Source organism: Tauraco erythrolophus, chromosome 20 (assembly GCF_009769465.1).
Source record: "Tauraco erythrolophus isolate bTauEry1 chromosome 20, bTauEry1.pri, whole genome shotgun sequence".
In the NCBI taxonomy this organism is placed as follows: domain Eukaryota; kingdom Metazoa; phylum Chordata; class Aves; order Musophagiformes; family Musophagidae; genus Tauraco; species Tauraco erythrolophus.
In genome coordinates, this window is record NC_141484.1 from 13,135,602 (window position 1) to 13,160,163 (window position 24,562).

General features: G+C 50.4%; 1 protein-coding gene across 1 annotated transcript in view; it reads right to left on the reverse strand.

Moving 5' to 3' along the window:
* Nucleotides 1–5,961: 5,961 nt before the first annotated feature.
* MAP2K4 (mitogen-activated protein kinase kinase 4) overlaps nucleotides 5,962–24,562 on the reverse strand; it is a 51,528-nt gene continuing 32,927 nt past the window's right edge. Inside the window, exons 6-9 of the mRNA XM_086623859.1 lie at nucleotides 12,661–12,738; nucleotides 11,472–11,620; nucleotides 7,949–7,994; nucleotides 5,962–6,819 (exon numbers count right to left, since the gene is read on the reverse strand). Of these exons, the coding sequence (XP_086479985.1) occupies nucleotides 6,706–6,819; nucleotides 7,949–7,994; nucleotides 11,472–11,620; nucleotides 12,661–12,738 (387 nt within the window). The 3' untranslated portion in view covers nucleotides 5,962–6,705. The remainder of the gene's footprint in view (nucleotides 6,820–7,948; nucleotides 7,995–11,471; nucleotides 11,621–12,660; nucleotides 12,739–24,562) is intronic.

Sequence of the window (24,562 nt, forward strand, 5' to 3'; positions counted from 1 at the left end):
GACTGTGGTCTGCACTATGCAGAAGGTTGAGCTACAACTTCCCACCATGCACCCATCACAGTTTTCTCCATGTTTTGGTATTTTTTGTCTTAAAGTTTCTTAAAGCTGGCCAGGGTATGCTCACTTGCATGGAGCAGCACTCCTGGGTTGTGTTTCTGTGGAGCTTGTCTCCTGGGTCAGTGGGATTAGAGGCGGTCACGAACCGGATGGCTCATGAACCAGTTCTGCAAGTGTCTGGTGGGCCTCATAATGAAGTTCTTTCTTCTCATCTTGACCAGTACATCATGAAGCTGTCGGTGTGCTGCAGCAGATGGCTTTGCAGTCCATCCTGAATCTGGTGAGAAACCCGTTTTCCTTAGAAGGTCAGGCAGGATCTCCCCCTCTTCTCAGAATAATCTCACTGAACATAATCTGGATTGCTGCAGGATTGGCTGGCTTCATCTTCATCCAACAAGATGCACTCCCGTCTGGCCAAGGGAGAGAACTGCCTCTATGGTCAGCCACTAAAGTAAAATTTCTTCCCAGAGGCATAGAAAGAATTGAGGCATCCACATTTGTTACATCACACAGTTGCAGGAGATCTAAACCAAAGTAAACAAGTCGTGATCACCATGTCGTTAAATAACTGTGTTACAGCCAAACAAGCCAAAGCAAAGCTCCAGGCAGGAGCCCCTGGAGGCTGCCCCTCCTTTTCTTCTTGTCTTTCTATCTGAAATGGCCAATTTAGGTCAAGCATGGACCAAATTTGGGAAAAGAGGGAACAGAGCAGAAGTGCTTTGGGCAGGACGCCAGGGCATGACTGCCAACGAGCCAGAGCAGGTGTCTGGTGTCTAAGGAGACGTTAGGCTCACACGAAGCACCTTCTCTGAGGGTTTTCAGCGTAACTCTGATATCTGCACCCATCTGAGCACAGGCACGGACACCCACACAGATACCACACACTTAAGAACAGGCCTTTGCAAGCAAGCGTGTCTTCTCCAGAGCGAGCAGATGGCCTTTCTATGCACACCAAATCCTTTCACCTTTCCCACTTCCTGAGCCTGCACGTGCCTTGGGGACCGTCAGCACGGCTACACCTGCAGAGTGACATCCCTGCACCCAGCTCTTCTGGTGCGACTGAGCAAAGGTTTGCTGTTAGCAGCAGAAGTGCTCGGAGATGCCAGCTGGCTGGCAGCCGGGCCTGCCCAGCCCGTCCATCTGGGATTTATGCAAAGGTGACGGCTTTTAGTCGCACTCTGCCTGGCAGATAGCCCTGGCCCAGCCAGCCTGCTCTGCTCCTCTGTTCCCCACGCAACGGCGGCTCAGATGTCTCCAGAAGAGGGAGTTTGCGCTTCATCCTGTCCTCCCAACATTTGCACAAGTTTAAACATAACGGAAAAATTCAAGAGCTGTTTCCTTTTTCTATTCACCAGAGCGGCCATTCCTTCTATCCCTGGACCCTTAGCACGTTTAAAGCAATGACCATGCTTGTGATTTGTATCAGGAGTCAAAGTGAAAATGGAGTTTTTTTTCCCTAAGCAGCACCTACGGTATTAACCCAGGCCTGAGCACTTCTTTTATGTTTATCTGGCCACCAAGAGGCTGGGACAAAGGCTAGGGGAAGCCGAGCAGAAGATTAGTGGAACTACAAACCACACAACTCAAAGTGCTGCTGACAGGAATAGGTGGTGGTGAACATCTGCATTCATACTGCTTGAGTCCAGGCCGGGATGTGTTTGAACTCATCCAAAACTCAGAGCTGGTCTTCAGAGTTCCTCAGACACATGGTAATTGTAAGAGAGCACAGTGTGCCTTTGTGGATGCTATACAATGCTTGATGAAGTCCTGAGAAGCACCTCAGCCATGCAAGTGGGCACAAAGGTGTGAGGAATTGGTATGAGATGCCTGCCTGGACCACCGAGCACAAAGAGAGTGGTTAATGGCTCAAAGTCTACCTGGAGGTTTGCTCAAACATCTGCTCCTCAGCCTTGGTGCTGAGTACGGAAACCAAGGCAGCCTCAGAGCTCATGGGGTGGCACAGAGGGAGAAGCCAGAGTTGAGCCATAAGGACTTGGTCATGATGCCCATAGGACTCACAGCACCAAGGCTGGAGAAAGCCATCATATGTCACTGAAGCATGGAATGTTGGAATTGTCCAAGGGTTCAAAGAAGCAGCCACAGCTGCACTGTGTAGGTGTGGGTCCTGTCTGGGACACTAGTGGCATCTGGGATATGGGTTTTCTGCGTCACCCTCAGCAGTGACACAATGATGATGGAGGTCCTCAGAGAAGGCAGTGAAGTCCAAATGGGCAAGCAGAAGAGTCCACAGGAGGAAAAACTGATCATGAGTTCAACAAGGGGCAACTGAGAGGAACTGAAATGGCCACAAATACAGTCCCTTCTGCATGCCACAGAGTCACAGGGGAAAAGAGACAAGAGAGAACCTCTCCCTCCTGCAGAGCATGGGAATACTCAGTGCAGGGATGTGCGAGTCGACTCGCATCCAGCCACCAGCTTCTTTCAGCAGCTTCAGCTGTGACAGCTTCCTCGAGAACCAATCTCAGGATGCAAAGGCAGGTTGCGGCGCAAGAGGAACAGAGTCCCAGACCAGCTCTGATCGTGGAGAAAGGAGCTGTAAGGTGAGGAGCTGCGTCCTCGAGTGTCTGCCCAGCAAGGAATGACTCTCTCCGGTGTGCGGTCAGATTTCGTCTTCTACCTGGAGATCATCAAATCAGGGATCTTGGATTCTGGCTGAAGAGTGAGGACAGCAGGGGATTCAAAAATGTCCAAAATATTGTGCTCTCAACAAGAACTGTCCAGAAAAAGGCTTAGTGTGGTGGAAACACTGAATTTATGCAAACTGACAGACTTCAACCACCGCTGAACTTTCACACTGTATGTCTCTATGCAGCAAGATTTCGGCTCCGTTATCCGACGGAGGATCTTGATGGAACTGTCACCCTCCATGTGAAGAGACACTGCAAGAGCCAATGCCAGGTTTCTCCACCTGTTCGTACTTCTGGTCCTGAGCTGTGGCATGACCAATGACCCCAGCCAGCATGCTCTGGCTCTCCCCTCACTGAGCTGGGTGCTCCTGGGGCAATCCCATCAAGGCGACTGGAGCACTACGGGCACTCATGGCCATCCCCTCTCCCCCACCACTGTCTTTTTTCCCAGTGAGGCTGATGGGGTTCAGTTCTGCCCACCTGCATTAACAGTCTCCAGGCCCTCCATGGCTTCCAGGCAGGAGAGACACTTGTCCCAGCATCGGGAGGCTTGGCAGTAGCAACTACTCAGGACTCAGTACTCGTAGGTCATCTGGACGTTGCAGACATTGGCTGCTCTTGCAAAGATAAAGAAGCCTGCAAGGCTGTGAGCATCAGCTGCCCTTTCCCCAGAGCGTGGGCACGGCCACCTGCCCTCCCTGTGCGGCAAACAGGGCTCACCTGAGAGGCAGCCCCTTAGCACAGAGGCCTCTTCCAGAGGAAGAAAATCTATCCAGGTCTCCCTGCACTTATTTTTTTCTTTTTTAATTTAGCATAAGCAATTTTGAAGGCCTCATTTCTCCTGCACAGCTGCTCTACCTGGAGGAAGGACCTGGAAGCCAGGTATTTCAACAGCTTTTAATGAATCTCCCCATTCATGCCTGACCTTACAAATGAACATAACAAGGTCACAGTCGCATCCTAGTTTTATTACAACTGACCTGCAGGCAAAAGGATAGAACTATTACATAAACACTCTGATCCATGTATAATATCTTAAATAGAGGAGGAAGTCAAACCAGGATACTGGATAAAATATTCTGAAGCTCTTTGAAGCAGTTATGTTCCTGAGCTCCATTTTACAGACAATAAGGCAACATCCCCGCACATCAGCTTCCTGATAGTTTTTATACATTTCTCTATGGTACAAGAAAAAGAAAATAACCAGAGTTCACAATGTACAGTTCTTACACTATTTTCACAGCTTCTGAACACTATACACCTTTTTTTTTCTTAATAAAGATACATTGTAATAAATGGTGCACCCTTAATAGTTTATAATAATCTATTAATACACTAAACCTGTCCTTCTGTACAGCCACCCACGCCACAGCACCTCAACCCTGACTTTGTCACTGGCAGCTCAAAGCTTCGTGTTTCCATTTGCCATTCGTCGAAAGCAAACTGGTCGCGCTGCTACAGACGAGCTCCGGACGGGCCGGCAGCGGAGAACGGACCCCAGCCAGGAGAATGGACCCCAGTCATGCCAACCAGCAGAGCAGGGCAGGCATTGTGCTGCGACAGGAACTGATTTTTGGGAGGATCTGTCTCAGTGTTAGCCCTCCGAAAGGCTTGTGGGCTCCCTGACACCGGGGAGATGTGAATCAGACTTAACGTCTGAAGGTGGGGGCAGAGGCAGAGCACCTCTGCGGGCATCTCTTTGTACTGATTTGCGTCTCTCTGGTCCCTCCAGCAGCATCCTGCAGGACCTGGCGTGCCCACGGTCCTGCAGCGTGTGGCTGAAGGCTGTGAGACCCATCACAGCTGGGGGGATTTGCCAAACCTGAGAAAATCCAAGTTTTCTGAGGCTGCAGGGCTGGGGGGAGAACTGCCCCTTTAGGTACGCTACGCAACGCGTTCAACTCATCCTTCCACATGATTCATCAGAGCTGCTGGGAATGACTAGTTACTTCGGAAAGCTCTGCTTTGTCCATCTTGGGAAGACTTTAGTGACCACCTCGCCTGGCGAGCAGCTCTGGAGGCACATAATCCGGGCAGGGCGGGAGAACTGCACCTCCCTGCCCGGCCGGGCACACTGCATCCCAAGGGATCACACCAGCGTCAGCCTCGGTGCCAGAGGGACCAGCTCCGACAGCCGAGCGGGAGATGTGCAGGCAAGGCTGTCACCTCTGCGGCTGGAGAAACACCAGGTATCCACACGAGCGTCCTCGGCTCTCTCCTTCCCCAACCGAGCAGCTGGGGCAGGGATGTGCTGGTCTCCAAGGCTCCCACATCACCCGGGTTGTGCTCGGTAGCACTGGTTTGATGTGGGAAGCCCTTCCTTGGGAATCCTGCCTGTCCCGCCGTGTTTTCACTCTCATTTTGTCTCTAGCCCTCTGCGTCCTGGGTCCGGTTTTGCTGCAGAGGTTTGACAGTAGGTTGCTCTAACACTGATGCAGTCCTACCAAGTGCCTACACTAGACAACTCAAAACAGAAATCAGGGACCCTGCAGTCTTTGTTTTATCCCTGGTATGCTACTAAATGCCTGAAAATGGCAATATTTTGAAAAAAGTAAATTTTCAGGAAAAAATTAATCTTTGAAAAATATGCCAGTTTAAAAAAAAAAAAAAAAAAGACTGATGCGCTTTTCTGCTCAGCAGTGGCCAGACATCTTGCCTGGCCTTGCTGGGTCAGCTAAAAGCCCACCAGGTGTTAGACGCTCCCTCATCTCCACCTCATCTCTCTCCGCACCAAACCATCTCAGTGAGGTTCGCTCTGGGATGCAGCAACAAGAGCTACAGAGGGTCACCAAAGAGGTTAAATATGCCCAGAAAGTGGTGAACAAGGTCTCCAGCAAGCTAAGCAGAGCGTGACACTTGCAGCCGCGGGGTGGCCGCACAGCCCCCGTGCGGGGGGACATCCCACCATCCCGCTTGCAGCGGCGAGAAGGAAGCGCTGAGGTTTGGTCTGGTGAGGGACACGGGGCTGGGAGGTGGCAGCGCGGCCGGGCTGGTCTCAGGGTCGGTGGAAAGGTGCTAGCATCGGGGCTGGAGATGGTGAAGAACACGAGAAACACTGGCCAGAAATCACATTAGAACAGCTGCAGACTTTGTGAACGGCACTCGTCGAAGTCAAAGCAAAGCCAGCTGGTGGTGAGCACCGTGCAGCTATAAATCAGGTCACAAGCAGGTTAAATTCAATCGAGTAGTTTAATAATTCTTCAGGTCAAAGGTCTTATCTTACCAGGTAACAATTTACAGGACACCTAGTGAAGAGTGGCTGGCTTGGTAAAAGGAGAAAGAATACATTATGTCCCATCTCTGAATAGTTTAATGTTAGCCTCTTTCAATGCAACATATTTTTGGTAAAGACATATTCACTATATTTAACATGATCTCTCTTTAACAGGAAGTTCAGCGGAGCACGCTGTCCCCAGAAAGTACACTGCGACTGTAAAGCAACAGAATTTCATAGCAGTAAATCTATTGCACTTTGTGAAGAATAAAATTCTCCTCTGCCTTTCTAGCTCCAGAAGGCAAAGTATCTCGTTGGTTAAGCAAGTTCTTCTTCCTCCAGGCAAAGTCTCTTAATGTTCAGACAGACAACGCCTAACTTTTGTTTGTTTCTTTTTATTATTACTTGAAACAACAATTGGAAGAGTTTGAGAGAAAAATCTTTCCAGTAGCTGCTGAGAAGTCTCCAAGTTTTGAGTCTAGAAATGAATTTTAGGTGCTATCCAATCACGGTCAACAAATAAATGTACTTATTTCCACATTTCATGAATATGTCCACAAAAGAGCAAGATGAGGTCTCTCTTTGACCAACACTAACACTGTGTGATCAGGTATTACAAGGATGCACTTTATATGTGACAACAGTATACAGACAGGATGGAAATAACACCAATATTATTGCACATGGTGTCTGGGCGAGCATTAAAAACACTGCAATATGTGATGAAAACTCTTTACAGCTTGTTTTCTCTCAGCCCTTTTTCTAGAGTTTGATGTAGCAGCAATATCAATCAACGTACATTGGAGAGCTGGGAGTTGCTGGCATTTGATCCAGGATTTTACAAACATAGCATGCAACATCCACTGTGCGTTCCTCATACATCAGGATGAAGGGATGTTTCTGGAAGCAGACAGAGAGACAACAAGGTTACGTTCACCCTTCTAACACATGCTGGCTACCCCAGGTAAAAGCTTAGTGTATGGAACACAGGGCTTGGTGGTGGCTGTAGGACAACAGAACATAGCCTGGTCCATGGCTTTGACATACGGGGAATCCATAACGTGCAGTAGGGAGGCGGGATGGGACTCCAGGGGCAGGAGGCAGTGAAGGTGCAGTATTAGCAGCACCTGGCTCCTTTGTAGCATGGACACGCACTGAAATATTTTCAAGAGAGGTTTCATCATCAGCTTTGTCAGCAATGGGGAGACAGGAGTGACAGGGCGATACGGCTTGCAGAGGTCAAACAGGAGATCAGGACCCAAGCCCAGTTATCCTAAATCCTGACCCTCTGCTCCGCCTAGGAGGCTGCAGGGGCTGGACCCAACTCAGAGCAGCTGGGAAGTAACGACATGGTGCCTCTCTGGGCCAGGACACCAGGCAAACTCCCTTCGTATCACACCACCACCAGGGACCCAGGACATGGTTTCACACAGCCCCCAAAAAAGGTGGCTCCCAGATGCCGAGAGCTCCTTGAAAGTGTGTGGTTGCCAAGTTTGACTTATCCAACCCGAAAGCCTCACTGCATCCCCTCCTTTAGGACCCGCCATCACAGACAGGCTCTGCTGGTGTCTTACTCCAGAGCCGTCCGCGCTCCTTCAGGTCCCACTTTTGCCCGAGCACTCCCAGCTTGTGCATTGGAGGCATCTCCACCGCGTGTCCATCAGCGACTCGACAGTGCTCCTGCACCGTACCAGCACCTCGGGCAAAGGCAGCATTTACATGACACCACCCAGCACGCTTCTCCTGAGCCTGCCCACTCGAGGGATGGCTGATCCACTGCCACGGGGCGCTTCCCTCCACGCTCATCTCCTGCATTTATGTGCGGGCACCAATCATCTCGGCCGCTGCCATGACCACGGGGCAGAGCCGGTGGCATGGAGGAGGTGCTCCTCCTCAGGCTGTGGAGCTAACGCCCTGCCTTGATGGCCTGAGAACTGAGAAGACAAGGAGCAACCTCGGATGTGCAACCCAGATCCACTGTGACCGGCACAGCGCGACGGCCGGCGTGGCAGCCATGCTTTGCACTCACCAGAAGCTCTTTATACTTTGGCCTTTTGGACTCGTCCTTTGTAAGGCTAAAGAAAGCAGAAAGAGAATTAGGAGAAGGTGGGATTGGGGAAGTTGTTACGGACATCAAATGCAAATTTTTACAGGACGCGACACTGAATCTACTGCTGTTGTGGTGGGATTCACCACCTCCCAAACCAGTCAAGTCCAGGAACTTGTTTTCTGGAAAAACCATCCTTGTCATGCCGTGAGTGACCACGGGGACTCCATCTCTCCCTCCCTACACGGCAGAACAGCAAGTGTGGCCACCAACAAATCCCGCTGGGGACGGAGCCCAGGGGAGCCGCAAGCGGAACACCACCCTGACTGCCACCGCCTTCATACGGAAACGGGTTTCACTGAGGCATAACCACAAGTTTCAGGCAGCAGCAACTGGAGTGTCCTTCATCCAGGAGCGCAGCAGGACTCAGAGGCAGAGGAGAACCAGCGCTGCCTGCCAGGACACCGACCAGGGACGCAGGCACCGTGCCATTGCCTGCACGCGTGGGCAGGAGCCGGGGCTGCAGCAGCCCGCAGACGGCTGAACCGCTCTGCAGGGCCAGGTCTGGGCTCCCGGGCCCTCCTGGCTCATCCCTGGCACTGCTGGCACACCCAGTGAGCACGACACAGCCGCTGGGAAGGGACAGGAGAGGTGACAAGGCTACCCACGGGGACAGGGGAGGCCCGCCAGAAAGTGTCCCCTCCTGAGGGCTCCTCTGGCACCTTGACTACCCACCGGCTGCCCGGTCCTGGCACAGCGCTGGGGGATGGCAGGCAGCAGCAAAGGCCACCAAAGTCCCTGCAGCAGGGGACATGGCGGGGACAGGAGAGGTGACAGGGACTGGAGGCAGAGGGACTGCGGGATGGGGCTCAGTGATGGGCAGCACCAGCAGCCCCTGCCCTGGGTGCCAGAGCTGCACCACTGGGAAGAGAAAGGGCTGATATAGCACCTTTCCCAAACGAGTTAAGTCTAATTCCCAACAGCTGCATTTCCATCCCCACGGGCTCTGGATGGACCTTTCTCAAGCTCCAGCACTACTACAGCGTGGCCTCAAACTATTCGGAGGAGCAGGGGGTAATTAACGCTCGCACCGCTGCTCTGCCCTGCGACCTGCCTGCGGGGCTGCGCTGGGGCAGAGAGGGCAGGAAATCCGACGGCTGCTGCACAAGCAGCCCCGCTGCAGGCTTTTGCTACCCAGCAGCAATTCATTTTCTGACCTCAGCAAGGCTGGGGGTTCAGAGACGCTCCCTGCCAACGCCTTTCAGGCAACTAGTCAGAACTTCAGCTCACAGACCAAGTTTCACTCCAAAATTTCCATGCACGCTTTCGTAAAGCAGTTCTAGGAAACTTTCACTTCTTTTCCAGCTCGACGTGAAGGGGCCACTGCAGCACCAGGTGTGCACAGCTCCTCGGCAGGAACACCTGGTGCCCTCCCCGGGCACGCCGGACCGCAGGAGCTGGTGGCTCTGCCGCTGCCAGCACGAGGCTCCCGCAGCCAGACACAGAGCTTGGATACTTTGCCAACTCTGGAGCAGAAAGCTGAATCACTGCAAGCAGTTCCAGGAGGAGTGTGACTTCAGATAAGCATCTACCACAGGGAGGTGGGCTGAAGGGGAAAAAATGTTCCACCCAGGAATTCACAGCGTTGTTGGAATCCAAAGCAAATTGAAAAAAAATAAATAAAAAACCAACGGAAACTTTTTAACATTATCAAAAATATCTTTTCCTCACTGATCTATCACAGCAAGAAGGCAGCAACACTGCAGGACTCCCAACGTTTCTTCCAACTCTTGAATGCACAGAAATAGAAGATGATTAGATTCACATTTTTAGGGCAAATCTCTCTTCACCCAGGAGATTTCTGCCATCACGTAAAGCAGAGCCTTTTGGAGCCTCACCTGCCCGCTCAGTAACACCCAACGTCACTGTCTGCAATTAACTAAAGGTTATTAAGGGAAGTATTTATTACAGTGTTGCCATGAAGACATCATTAATATTCCAGGTGAAGTCAGATTATTTACAAAATCAAATTAAACAAAAGCCAGAATTGGACTGAAAACTGCCCCACGCTCTGTGCATTGTGGCTGTCCCAGAGCAGCAGGTCCTGCGAGGGGTAAACGGGCTGGAAACAGGAGTTGACCCAATCAGACCCGTGGGCCAAAGCAGCTGCTGTTTAGCCAAGATGCCACCAGACAGGGTCCTGTGTTGGGTGAGCTGGAGCCCAACTCACCAGCGCACACGGGGCAGGAGAGCGAGCTCCTGGCTTTGTAACTCTGTCATGACACGGCTTCTCCACGGAGAACTACGTGGGAACTGCACACGGGGAAAGCAACTTTGACTTTCTAATGAAATACTCTGCTGCTTCTGACTGAAAAACGGAAACTTCTCTTGAGCAGCAGATTGTTTTGATGCTCTGTTTCCTGCACCCAAAGACAATAACCAGGCCGTGCTCACAGCCAGCTGGGAAGTGGAACCTGGCCTCCATAAAGGTGCAGTTCTGAAAGAGAGTAAAATCCAAACCCAACAAACATCTCCAGCAGATGCAAAACCCTGAAACAAAACCTCTTGAAAGTTAAAATTGTCTAGAGCCAAGTCTTCCTGTGTCACAGAGCCTTGAGATGGACACCTCTGTGCCAGGTTGTCCATCACCTGGGTCTGCCCAGGGCAGAAGGTCCCAGAAGACAAATGCAGGTCACGCTGACGGATCTCCTGTGTGCTTCAGTATTAGGTTAAGGAAATGATGTTGACCACCTTTCACATTTGGATAGGAAAATACTTCATCAGAAAATTCACAATCAGCCCTTAACCTAAACAGGACCGCACACACGCGGCGGGCAGACGGACTGCTCCAGGTCCATCTTGTGCAAACACCGCACACTCCCCATCCAAGACTGACCACGCTGCAGAGGCCCTGCCCTTCAGAAAACCATCTCTAATCTTGATCTTGGCATACGATTGACACAGACATGAAGCCAACAACCAAGAAAGCCACCTGCTACAGGTCCTGACAGTCACTGTGCTGAGCAGAACCGGGCCTGAAGTTCTCCCAACCTTGCCTGGCAAAAGGCAGGAGAGTACAGGTGCTCTGCCCAACCACAAGACAATACTGGCAGGTGTCTCAGGCTTCTGCCTGCAGAAGAAAGGGCAAACAGCAGGTCTGTCCCAAGGCTGTGCCATACCAAGGAACAGGATGCACAGGTCAGGCCCTCGCCTGGTCATGCAAACCTCCTGACATGGGTCTTATCGTGCCTCTCCGGAGCACAGACTCTCCGAAGTTTTCTCCTTATCCCTTCCCTGAAGAGCAGTTTCCCAAGGACTGCCCTTCAGCTCCCACCCAGGCAAGTCTCCTATCACCTCCACACCAGTGACATGGGAAAGGTCCTCACCCTCACGTTGGTGCAGGAAGGTGAGACTAAGCTAGAAGTGCTTGGCATGTGACCCTGGCCAAATACCCGGCAAGGACAAAACCAGACAACTCCACACGGTTTCAGCAGGAAATACTTACCACAAGTTGACGAAGTTGATGAAACTTGGGGAGAACTCCCTTTCCTCTGAGTTACTCAGCTGTGGTGGGTCTCCTTTTACTACTTGTGTCAACTGGTCAAACACGCTGTTCCACTTGGGGTAGGGGAATCGCCCTGTGGCCAGCTCATACTGCAGAGAGACAGCAACAGCACCAGGGAAGTTCAATCAGGGTAAGAAAACGTCTGCACGAACCCTGAACCCCCCAAAAAGAAGACTTAAGATGAGATTCTTCATCCCATTCCCTATACAAAGCTCAGCTTAGAAAAGAGGAGGGAAAGTTTTGCCCCAAAAAAAGTTCTGCTGCCTACGTAGGAGCAACTCCAGATTTAACCTGGCTATGCCACGCTTTTGTGTTGCCAGTGTCTTCTCCACTGACTGTAAATGAACCAGTGCTCTTACTAAGGTGTTCAAAAGTAGCGGAGTAAAATCCTCCATTCCCTTGCCAAGCATCCCAACAACCACTTGAGAAAACGGATGAGAATCACACAAACATAGAGTATCTCAAGTTGGAAGGGACCCGTAACGACCATCGAGTCCAACTCCCTGCTCCTTGCAGGACAATGAAAATGAGCATTTTAAAACACCAGTGGGGAAGGCAGAAGCTACTGGTTCATGCTTACTGCTTCTGCTTTCTCTTCCACTGCACCACCTCAAGAAGGAAAGATCTTTTCAGTCTATCAGTGTGCACACCCAGCAGTGCTGTGGCTAAGCCAGAGAGGAACTGGCAACCAGGATCCAGGATTAACTGAAGTCTTCTGCACAGCTGAAGTACACCAGATGCCAGGGCTGTGAGAGGCTTATTTACACAGGCTGGATGCTCTGCTCTGCACCACCACATTCACCATCCCTTCTCATCCAAGATTTTGAAGACAAAATTCATTTATGATCCAACACCTCTTCCCTGCTCCCATCTCTTTCTCTGCAAAACGTAGCTGCAGCTAAATGTGTCCTCAGGGGCTCAGGAGAGCCATCTGCCTTGAAGGGATTTATATTGGTTCTGAGCCAGGAGGTGCCCACTTCAGTCACAACATGCAAACGCTTCACGGCAGCAGCGCTGGGCTTTGCTTCGGGCACGTGTTTGAGACCGACCGACTCCACCACGCTGGCACACCGAGGCCACCCACCAGCAACGTACCGCACGGCCGAGGGTTCAAACCCCACTCACTTACCAATGTAATTCCCAAGCTCCAGACGTCTGAGCGGACATCATAGCCTTGCCTGGACGCGCTGGGATCTATCCTTTCAGGCTGAAACAGGAAGAAGGACCAGTCAAACACTGTGCCATGCAGGAAGGAATGAGAAGCATCTGTCCTAGGTTCGTCCTGCCGGGCAGAGCCCGACACAGCTCTAGAGGCAAACTTGCTGCTATGGCAGATGTTCAGCCCCAGCAGAGAAACACCTTAGGGAATCCGACACTGATTTTATAGAGGTATAATGTAAAAAGTGATCTGAAACAGCAATTCAGCACAGCTCAATCCTTTTTTTTTTTCCCCCTTTTGCACAAGCAGCTTGAATAATTGTTACTGTCTATTTATTTAGTTTTGTTTAACTTTGGGATCTCTTTAACACAAATTCTTGTTTCCTCCATTTCTACAGCAAAGTTGTCCCTAGGGAATCGTAAGAACTGGAATAAACATCATCTCATCCACCAGCCCAGGGAACTGAGGTTTAGCAGTGTCTATCAGAACTCTTCTCAACCGCCTGCTGGGTGCTGAACCTCAGGAGGTATGAGGAACAATGCATTTTAACAACAGCTTCTCTTTCCAAGGTCTTGGGCTACAAGCTGAGCAAGTGAAGGGCTGATGGCAGGTTTAAGAGAGTAGAATTTTAGTAATTTTATTATTCTGCATGCCCACCCACTAGAGTTACTGAAAAGTCCATCCAAGTCATGAGAGGAATAACTAATACTTGAGCTTAAGATGAATGGAAACCATAACCGAAGGATAAGTGATAGGACAAGGGGCAACAGCTTTAAACTGAAAGAGGGGAGATTTAGATTAGATATAAGAAAGAAATTTTTCCCTCTGAGGGTGGTGAGGCACTGGAACAGGTTGCCCAGAGAAGCTGTGGCTGCCCCATCCCTGGAAGTGTTCAAGGCCAGATTGGATGAGGCTTTGGGCAACCTGGTGTAGTGGAGGGTGTCCCTGCCCATGGCAGAGTGGTTGGAACTAGATGATCTTTGAGGTCCCTTCCAACCCAAACCATTCTGTGATTTTATGATAAGAAAGCAAAGTGAAAGGCAGACCTAGGAGGGTGGGAAGGGCAGTGTGCTCAGGGTATGGCCTTTGAAGACAGCCTGTTTCAAAGCAGATACTGTAACTGGAAGTAAGAATGATAAAACACACCAGTGGCACTGGGAAAGCAATATACCATGTGGTGAGGAGCACTGGACACAAGAAAGTTGTAGAAGCCACATGTAGAACCACTGAAGCTTGGTAGAAGCTTTTTCTCCCTTCTCTATGTGGGCAGCAGACCGAGGGAGGGGACTGTCTCCCCCTACTCTGCTCTCGTGAAACCCCACCAGGAGCACTGCATCCAGCTCTGTAGTCCCCAGGACAGGAAAGATATGGACCTGGTAGAGCATGTCCAGAGGAGGGCCACCAAAAGAATCCGAGGGCTGGAACACTTCTCCTATGAAGACAGGCTGAGAGAGTTGAGGTTGTTCAGCCTGGAGAAGAGAAGGCTCTGGAGAGACTTTGCTGCAGCCTTTCAATGTATAATGGAGTGCGGAGAAGGGATTTGGAGAAGTACTGAGACGACTCAATATGAGTTAGCTGCAGGAAGTCTCGTTTATTGCGCAGTTCTTATTGCTTATATAGACAGTATTTGCCAATAATCCTGAGACCACACCTTTTCTACACCATTATTGGATGATACATATGCTTGTCATATTTAACAGCTTATTTCAAACAGGTACCCGCCTAGCGAAGCTCTGCTCTAAGCAAACACTACTCCCTTATCATGCTGCATAGTTTTCTTATCCTTAACTTCAAGGGCATTCTGCCCCTGAGGCCTAACTTTAGAGCTCCAGTCCTTATTTACACAGGGTTTTTCTTCGTGCAGTCTCTTCAAGGATCTGCACTCCGACAAATCCCCCTTTCTTTTCTTGCACGAAGAAAACCCCGTGCATGAGACTGTCACCCCAGTTACTAGCATATTGTTTTGGTACAGCCTTGCAAAGCAGTTTCTAGCATACTACTTCCCTTTCTGAGGGCTTTACTATTTCCGCTATATCCAAGATTCCGCTGAGCAGGAGGGTGTCACTCAGCAGGGTCATCGCAGAGAAGAGAGGCAGGCACGGCACCTTCAGGGCGTCCCCTGTTTATCCACACAGTGTGCTCTGCAGCCTCTTTCCGCTCCGCTCTGAGCCATCCCTTTTACACCCTCAGCAGAGTCTATGAAATAGGCACTGACACGGCGTTGCTGCACGCGTGGCCAGTGCGTGCAACAAGGCCGCCAGGTATGTGCTCTGCTGGCCAACAGCGGATTTTTTAAGTTGTAACATATTTCTCCTAGCTTCCCTTTTCAAAGTTACGTGCTCACAACTAAGTCTAGTTAGTAATTCTTTGTCATTAATTTGGTACCAGTCAATTCTTTTCTTTCCAGTAGCTACGGGTGGAATCCATACACCTTCCGATCGGAAAAAAGACACAAAGCATATATACAAGCAACTTTCACACACGTAATATACTAAATCATAAGAAACATAAAGACAGTTTACATATCAATATACAATCCTCCACCACAATTCTCCCCAAGTGCTCTCCAAGCCATTGCAATTGTTTGTGGATGGACTCACCATGGTCACTTAGATTAAAAAAAAAACACATGTTTGTGTAACGTGGTTGTTGCTGGCACTACCTACAAATTTTGATCCTAATAAATTTAACTCTTGTGGGGAAATATACGGAAGACTGCCCTTTTTTTTTTTTTTTTTTTTTTTTTTTTTTTTTTTTTTAGCTATTTGCTTTAATGTTAAATGAATTCATTCAATAACCACTTGTCCCATAGGTGAATGAGGGATACTGGTAGTGTGCGTCACTCCCCAATCCTGTAAAAAGGCACCATACTGGATCACTGTCTGTCCCGATTTTCTTTGGTACTCCCATGGTTTTCTTCAGTGTGAGCAGTAGCAACAACAAAGGCAGAGAACATCTCAACAGTTACATGCACATATTTAGATCGATTAAACGATGGAATATAAGTAATATCAGATTGCCATAATTCATTGGCACATAAACCTGTTGGATTTACTCCTGCTGGAGTATTTGAAGGCACAATATGTTGACGGTCAGGGCAGGCACCTGCAATCTGCTGAGCTTGATCTGCTGTCTGACCTGACAGAGAGCATCATCTACCACCAATTGACAAACTGTAGGACTATTCATCATTCCTTGAAGCAGTACAATCCAATGATATTGTTGCGTGGGTCGTTCATTGTTAAGCACTGGAACGGAAAAGGCAAATCTAGGACAATCGTTAGGGTGTAAATAAATAAAAAAAGTAAAAAGGTGAAATAACCCAATCTTTTAAATCAATCACCATCAAATGCTAACATTCTAGAATCATAGTAGGATTTGGTACACCCGGTTGTAATGCACCCATTGGTGAAATGATTGCATTAATAGCTCTTAAATCTTTTAACATAAATCTCCATTTTCCTGATTTCTTTGGAATAGCAAATATCGGAGTATTCTATGGGCTAGTGGAGAGAATTTTATGTCCTAATTTGAGCTGTTCGTCGACTAATTTTTGAGCTCACTCCAGTCGCTCACCTTTAATGGCCACTGATCGACCCAGACCGGCTTGCCAGCTTGAGTCAGGGCTGGACATCAGTGACGTGTGCTAAAAATTTGAGGTTAGCCTCACATTCCAGTGATTCAACAAATCCCGACCTCATAATGTATATGGGACATCAAAAACATATGGTTTCAAAATAGCTTGTTTGTTACCTGGGCCTACTACTAACGAGGTCTGTGCACTCTGCTGTGGGATCTGTGTTCCACCTACTCCGACCACAGCTGCCAGGGCTTGTATCAGAGGCCGAGAGGGCGGCCAGTCAGGATTTTTCACTATAGATACATCAGCCCCTGTGTAAGCTAGGCCAGAAAAGCCTTCCCATTAATGATTACTGTTAAAGGAGGCTGTGCAGCTGTGACTGTCTGTGTCCAAAATTCTTTTGTGATAGCAGAGTGACCTTTATTGTTATATAGGCAGCTTTTATAGATTATTACTCTGGCCACGATGTGTCCACGCGGCCCTCACCCAGCTGTGATTGGGTACAAACAATAGTGCACGCACCTATTTTAACTTTACTATTGGCTATGCCTAAAAAGGAGCTATTTTTTACTTGCTAAACTAAACATCATTTTCTCACACACTCTATATCAACTTCCCAAACTCCCCATGTCAACTTCTCACACTCCCTGTGCCAGCTGTTCACACTCCCTTCTCTTTCTCACCCTCTTTATCGGTGTTTCCCAACTTCAGAAAGGAGCACAGGCTTAAATCATCAAGGTCAAACCCCAACTGTAGCTGTGTGTATGATGCCACAATTCCCCTTTTTTTGTTTTTCTATGACCATTACTTGATGAACCGTACTCTGTACCGTTCGCTGGGAGCGTGACAATAGGCAGGGGATGATTATTACTATGCATAAAAGAACTACTAGCAATATAATGTCTGCTTTACTAAAGATTTTAACCATCCTGTCAATTAAGAACATTGATAAAGCAAAAGCTGTAGCATTAGTTTGTTTTGTAAGCCAACAACCCAACTTACTCAGTATAGTTAACGCCTGTGCCACTCCAACTCCTGGTGCAAATATTGAAGCTGCAATGATTTTAGCTGGTTCCCAAAATTCTGCTCTGGAATCGCACTAGCTATCATAAGCGTGCGTGCTGCAGCTATTCTGGGTGTGTCTATGACTTAAGTTCATGGCGGTGTTAGGGAAATACATTCTTGAAGTCCCTATAGTACATGGATATCCCCTTATATGCGAAGGAATACCCTGCTAAGCTCTATTATAGCCCTGCAGAAGCAGTTACTAGCATTTTGGTGTTTTGTTTGTTTGTTTGCCTTTTTTTTTTTTTTTTTTTTTTTTTTTTTTTTTTTTTTTTTTTTTTTTTTCCAGAATCAATTACCCTTGGGAGTACAAACAATCCTAATTTTGTGGTGGATGATCGTCCCAGCAATAGTGCACATAATCCTTGTGATATAAGACCAAAGACACCAGTAGGAATTAAATGCACCAACGTGTCGGTGATTACTGTTGACCAAAACATTTAGCTGCCAATATCTCTGCTTTATAGTGTTCCGAGCCCACATTGTGACACGCCTTTACTAAATCTGCAATCGTTTTTTGCCCGATTTCTGATAAGATCAAGAGCTTGTTGGCAGTCTGTGTTAGCATTTTCAATGGCTAACTGGAATACCAACACATCTGCAGTAGCCGGATTTTCTGTTTATCTCTGAACTGCCATTTGTAGTTGATCAAGGAAATGCTCATAAGGTTCCTGTGCTCCCTGCCGAATGGAAGCAGAGGAAGCCTCCCCTGTCCCCAAAATCAGGGACACGTCTTAATGCTCTCTTAGCCAATTCAGTCAGTTGTTGGAAAGCTACTTGCTGTAACCCTGCCTGTGCCTGATTTTGACATGAGTGACATTTTATTCATCCCAAAATATTTAGCTCTCGATTTTAGAGATTTAACACCTATAACACTTTAGCTATTGTTTCATTGGGAGATTTCCCCATCATTCCTGTTTTAAAAGCATATTCTCCAAAGTACCATGTACGTATTCTATGATCAGTTGCCCAGTAGGATTGTAAGAAATACCAGCAACATGCTCAATACCTTATGATGACAAAAATACGTCTGATAAGAAGTGTATGCCAAAGTTCCTGCGAGCGTAAACCACGAGGATTAACACCATTCACTGGTGGCATGATCGTATTTTGACAGGTACTACACAATTGTACAATTGAGCGGGCTTACTCTCTTGTTATACCAAATTGTCACCTAATGGCGTTAGCATTCTGATGGTAGAAGTCATGCAAGATGTTTGCCTGCATGAGCGAGTTTGGTACCAGAGCTGCACTCGTGAGAGGCTCAGCTCACCTGCTCCCTTCTGCTATAGGCCCTGGAAGCGTGGTGTGCGCTCGCAGATGTACCATGGAATGTGCATGTTTACGGTTTTGCAACACTGATATTAACTGTTCAAATTGCTGGAACAGAAGAGGATTAGTTATTTCCCGCGATGCCGATCGAGACGATCCAAGTTACGATGTGCTCTCTCGGTACAACCCGGGCCGCGGGCCTCAGCCGGGCGGGGGGGTGGGGCCAATCGGCCGCTCTCCAGGCGCGGCCGACGGGTGGGGGGGGCAGCAGCGACGGGGGGGGGGGGGGGGGGGGGGGGGCGCGTCAGCCCTCCCTCGCCTCAGCCGGGCGGGGGGGCGGGGTGGCGATGACGACCCAGCGGCCCTGTGCCGGCCCCCCCTTGCTGTTGTTGTTGTTGTTGTCGCAGCTCCGGCCGCTCGCGCTCCGTAACCGCCGCCGCCCCCTCCCGCCGAGGGACCATCAGCTGCGAACGAACCGGCGCAGCGGGGCCCGCCGCGCGTCTCCGTCCCGTCCAGCCGCGGCTCGCTCCGCGCACGGGCGGCAGCGCCGAGGCAAACGCCGCCCGCGGCCCCGGCCGGCAGCAGCAGCGGCGTCCCCGGGGCGCCGCCGGGCGCAGTGGGCGGCGCGGCGCGGGGGTGCCGGTGTACCGACTTCGTTGGAAGAGGGGGAAAGCAATAAGTCTGTCTTTCGTTCGGGGCCCTGGATCAAAAGATTCGATGATGACTTTTCCAGGCCAGCAGCATCCCCACAGGTGGCTGCACGCCAAAGTTTAACATCTATAGTGTCCCAAGTCCTTGTCATGTATATATTTGAAGAGCTTGCCTCCGGTACATGGGCTGATACCCAAACCAGGAGTACCGGGAGTTTTATCAAGTCAGAACTGTTAATAGTGCTGGTTTCTCTAGCACTTTGTCAGCACTTTAACTACAGACTTATGTTCTGTTAAAGCCATGCTTCCCATTGTTCCCAGTCGCTTACCTCCTCCTGTTGAGGCAGTTGTCGCTTGTTTTTTTTTTTTCTTCAGTCGCTTACTTCTTCTTTCCTTTGGTTCCTAATTCTTCGTGTTTCACGATAATATCTTTTGCATACCCCCCTGCAATCAGGGGGGGCCAATATCTTTTTCCAAGTTTTAATCCACGCTTCTCTAAGAAGCTTCCCAACAACGACAATGCAACGTCCCGTTCCATCGTCTTACCGCGACAGTGGATCCTACAGATCTTCCGGCTTTCCCCTATAGGCCGCCTGTATGTAGATCTGCACGGCTTTCCCCGATGGGCCGCCTTAATGGATCCTGCGGATCGTCGGCTTTCCTGTATAGGCCGCCTGGGTAGATCCGCCCGGCTTTCCCCGATGGGCCGCCTGAGGTCGCCGTCCCTTCTCCGCTAAAATAACACTCGTTCAAAACAAGTAATAAATGTCCCGAGTGAAACGATGAGTCCAGCTCATTTTTTCCCGTCCCTGTTCGGGCGCCATAATGCGGAGAAGGGATTTGGAGAAGTACTGAGACGACTCAATATGAGTTAGCTGCAGGAAGTCTCGTTTATTGCGCAGTTCTTATTGCTTATATAGACAGTATTTGCCAATAATCCTGAGACCACACCTTTTCTACACCATTATTGGATGATACATATGCTTGTCATATTTAACAGCTTATTTCAAACAGGTACCCGCCTAGCGAAGCTCTGCTCTAAGCAAACACTACTCCCTTATCATGCTGCATAGTTTTCTTATCCTTAACTTCAAGGGCATTCTGCCCCTGAGGCCTAACTTTAGAGCTCCAGTCCTTATTTACACAGGGTTTTTCTTCGTGCAGTCTCTTCAAGGATCTGCACTCCGACAATGGAGGCTTATTAGAAAGAAAGAGAAAGACTTTTTAGCAGCGCCTGTAGTGACAAGAGAAGGGGTTAAGGTTTTAAACCAAAAGAGGTGAGATTTAGATTGAACATAAGGAAGATATTGTTTACAATGAGGGTGGTGAGGCAGTGGAACAGGTTGCCCAGAGAAGTTATGGATGCTCCATCCCTGGAAGTGTTCAAGGTCAGGTTGGATGAGGCTTTGAGCAACCTGATCTAATGAGTAGCAGGGTGGGCTAGACTCAATGGTCTCCAAAAGTCCCTTCCAAACAAAACCATTCTGAGGTGCTGTGGCTCTATGATTCTATCAATGCTGCCCATGCTGCAGGCCACTATGGACCACTGCCCCACAGCGAGGCAGCTCTCGGGGGGCACGGCCGCTAACCATGCCAGGCCATAACCATTTTGGCAATAGAAGACAGACTCCACAGCTGGCACGTATCTTCCCACCATGAAAATCAGAGTCACTTCGCAGGAACAAGGAGCACTCTGTGGCAAGGGACCATCTCTTTAGTCCCACGCACACCCCGGTGGGCATGCCACCCATGCGATGGACACCGATGTGTGGGAACGGTGGCGGGTGGCCTGGCCCTACGCACTGCTGGGGATACATCACGACATCTGGAGGCTGCCACCCGGGACCAGCCAGCACAGGGCCACACAGAATTACGGGAACGCCGTCCTCACCAATGCCGGGACTCCCACACTACAGATCCACAGGGATGTGCCGCAGCACAGCGGAGCAGTTCATGGACTCCAGAAGAAGGACTTGCTTTCCAGGCAGCACGGTGAATTAGGGACTGCATGGAGAGCACATGTTTTGGGCAGGGCACAGAGGACCAAAAGGCTCCGTGTTGCAGGGAGCACCAAGGCAGGTGGCACTGGCCGGATGGAGCCACTCGTCTGAAGCACCACGCAGGGGCAGTGGGCAACTGCCACCGAGCAGCACGTAGGCTGAGCACCAGGGACCTGGCCCTGGATGGCGGTGGCACAGCTAAAAGGAAAGCAGGATGGATCAAAATAAATCCCCTCTAAATACAGAGCAGAAAGAATCCTGGGAATTTTCCATGTAGACAACATGGGAGCAATTAACACCAATGAAGGAAGAGTCAGCATGTCACACTCCAGGGACCTGGAATGAGGGCTGTGGACAACGCCTGGCACGTGCCAGGTGTCCTTCTACCGCCGAGCACAAGCGAGGAAAGGGAACGGCTGAGATGGAGGCCCACCACTGGCTGTGCTGACGGTGCGAAGAGGTGGGCTATGAATGCATCACAGAAGGGTGCAGGCTGCCGTGGGGCTTCTCACAATTCCAGTGCCCACCTAAGCACCAGCACCTTGATTGAAAAACGAGCAGCAGTGGGCAGCACTGATCATCCCTCTCCTCGGAACCCCCCGCGACGCAAACACACGCCACTCGGGGTGTGACACGACTCCCTGCAGCCTTCAGCTGTTTCATGTTGCTAAAGAGCAAAGAAGCATTTCTGGGAAAATCTCAGCTCTAGGTTTTCACTGGTTATGTAACCAGGGAATTCTATCCCACATGCACTGCAAATCCAAAACTGCCTACACGGCATTAAAATGTACATAACAAACTCTTATTTGCTGCTTAGGTGAATGCAACCCTAAACGAAAAGAAAACAAAAGGTTACCAGGAGCACAGAATGACCAGAAAGAGCTAAATTTTTGCAATACGAAAAGCAGAACAAAATCTACACGATACAAACTCTCCCTCTGCTCCAACCACGGGAACAGATGGATGCAAGACGGAAGCTGCCAGCCCCCGCTGAAGACTATCTTCTTGCACCCAAAAACGTGTGAAACGAAATCCAGGGACCCCCCGGCTTTGGCTGGTGGTGGGAGCAAGGTAGGGCACCGCACATCTGGAAGCAGGGCTGGCGCAGGCTGCAGCTGCGGCGTCACCTGCGCCAAATTCGGCCGCAAACCACACGGTGAGCCACGAGCCGGGGCGGCCAGAGCTCACAGACCCTCGTTGCTCCGACACAAACTGGATCCCAGCCCTGCACGCAAGCGCCGCGGCTCCCTCGCACGCTGCTCCGCGGCTGCCTTACCCCAAACACCCCGTGTGTGTTTGTTCAGGGACGCTCAAGGCAAAACCGCTGTCTGCCCCGCGGTGGTGACCCCGTTCCCGTGGCTTTCCCGTTTGGACGGCGGTGCCCTGCGAGGGGCTCGGCAGGTGCTCGTGGAGAGAAGCGTCTGCCACTGCCCGGGCGACTCCGCGCTCGGGGCCAACTCCAAAGTGAAGCCCCAGCAAGGAGGGGAGCCATGTCTCTGAACAGCTGCCCACAGGGTTGTGCAACAGCAATGGAAACCATCCTTGGGACCATAAATAACTGGTTTGGGGAATCCTTGTGCTGTTCAGTAAAGGAAAATGTCGTCGCTCGCTTTTCCCGTTGCTGTATTTCTCAAGAACATCCCCTGGTGAAGCGCAAGTTGTTCTTCCGTCAGGGTGCTCCGCTGCACCGGCCCCTCGCAGTCCGCCGGAGCACGGCGCGGTGGCCAGCGCTGCTGACCCCGCACGGCCCCGGCTGGGACACACGTGATGGACACACAGCAGGGCAGGTGAGCAGGCGCGGACTCGCTGGACCTGCCTCCCCCGTCTCCCGCAGAGCGCGAGGATGCTGCGTTCGGCTCCCTCTCACCTGCTCGCCGAGACTCCAAACGCTTTACTCCTGCCAGCTCCTTCCCTGACTTCTCCACCGGGCTGGGCTGGCGGTTCAGACCCTGTAAGGCTGAGAAAGAGCCTGAGCGCTCACCTCCCCAGGAGATGCTCACCACCAGCCCTGGGGACATGACCACCACCTCCCAGAAAAGAGCCAGTCCTGCTTTGTAGGTGACTGCCCACAGGGGGACTCGCCGTGCCGGTTATCTCATCGCCCTCGGTGCCCTACAACAGGTGCTGGAGCTCCAAGCAGATGTGAACACCCATCCACTCCTCCTGGCCCGCATTACTGCTCTGCTCTACGGGAAGTTTTGGAGGCTCTCCCTTAGGTGACACCGATCTCCCTTAGATGACAATGATCTCCTTTTGGTGACGCTAAATTCTTCTACTGGCTGCTAAAGAGGTGAGGTGTCTAATTTCACGTGGATCTCGACTTTTATGTGCAGTGAAGTCTAATAAGCTTTCTGGATCTCCTCCTGGGCACACAGGAGCTCAGAGAAGGTGACCTCAGTGCTGCAAAAGCCTCAGTCTAAGAGCATAGATGTGAGTCATTCACACGAGCAGTCACACCATGCTGGGTGAAGTCTTAGAAGGTTACACCCTCCTCTCCAGAACTGGGTGACTGATGAAAAAGCTGTTAACGCTTTGCTTCCTCTGGGCCTGTACGGCAGTGCCAGTCGCTGCAGGGCTGGTGCAGCAGCCCACCCAGCAGCCTGCCCCGAGAGCAGGAGACACGGCCTCGGCCAGGGTGGGACGCAGCAGAGCCAAGGACAAGCAGCGTGATGGGTGGAAGAGCTGACGGGGAAGTGGAGAACAGGAGTTGTTCCCTCTCTGCTGCCGAGGTGGACCTGCTGCTCCTCAGCTGACCACCTCTGGGACAGCAGCAGTAACACTGTCTCTGTGCACCACTTCTGCGCCTACATGGGAGGCTGGACTAGTGTTGTCCAAAAATACTTCAGCCGAAATATTCATCCCTTCTTGAACTTTTGAATTCAGACATTCCTTCCAAAATCTCCTCTGTTCTTTGATTTCCTGTCCCTCCCCCTTGCCCAGGTCAGCCACGAAGCCCAGAGATTATCAGCAGAGATCCCATTTCTAGAGAATGGCCTTTCCTCCCCTCCTATTTCCTTTACATATTTACTCTGAGAGAACATTTCATTTAAAAACTTCTCCAGCAGCATTTTCCAGGTGGAGACGCTGGTTTTTGTTCCCATGGGATTACCATCCCCTCCCAGCTGGCTTTCCTAACTGCATCTGAATTCCTCCATCTCAACAGCAGGAAGATCGCAGGGAAGTGATGGACTGGTCGACAGGGGACACTTGCCAGGCACAGAAAGACTGGTAGGAACATTAACGAAGGCAACGAGGTCCCGTTGGGTTTGGCACAGTATATTCTCGATGACCTTATCCGTCTCGTT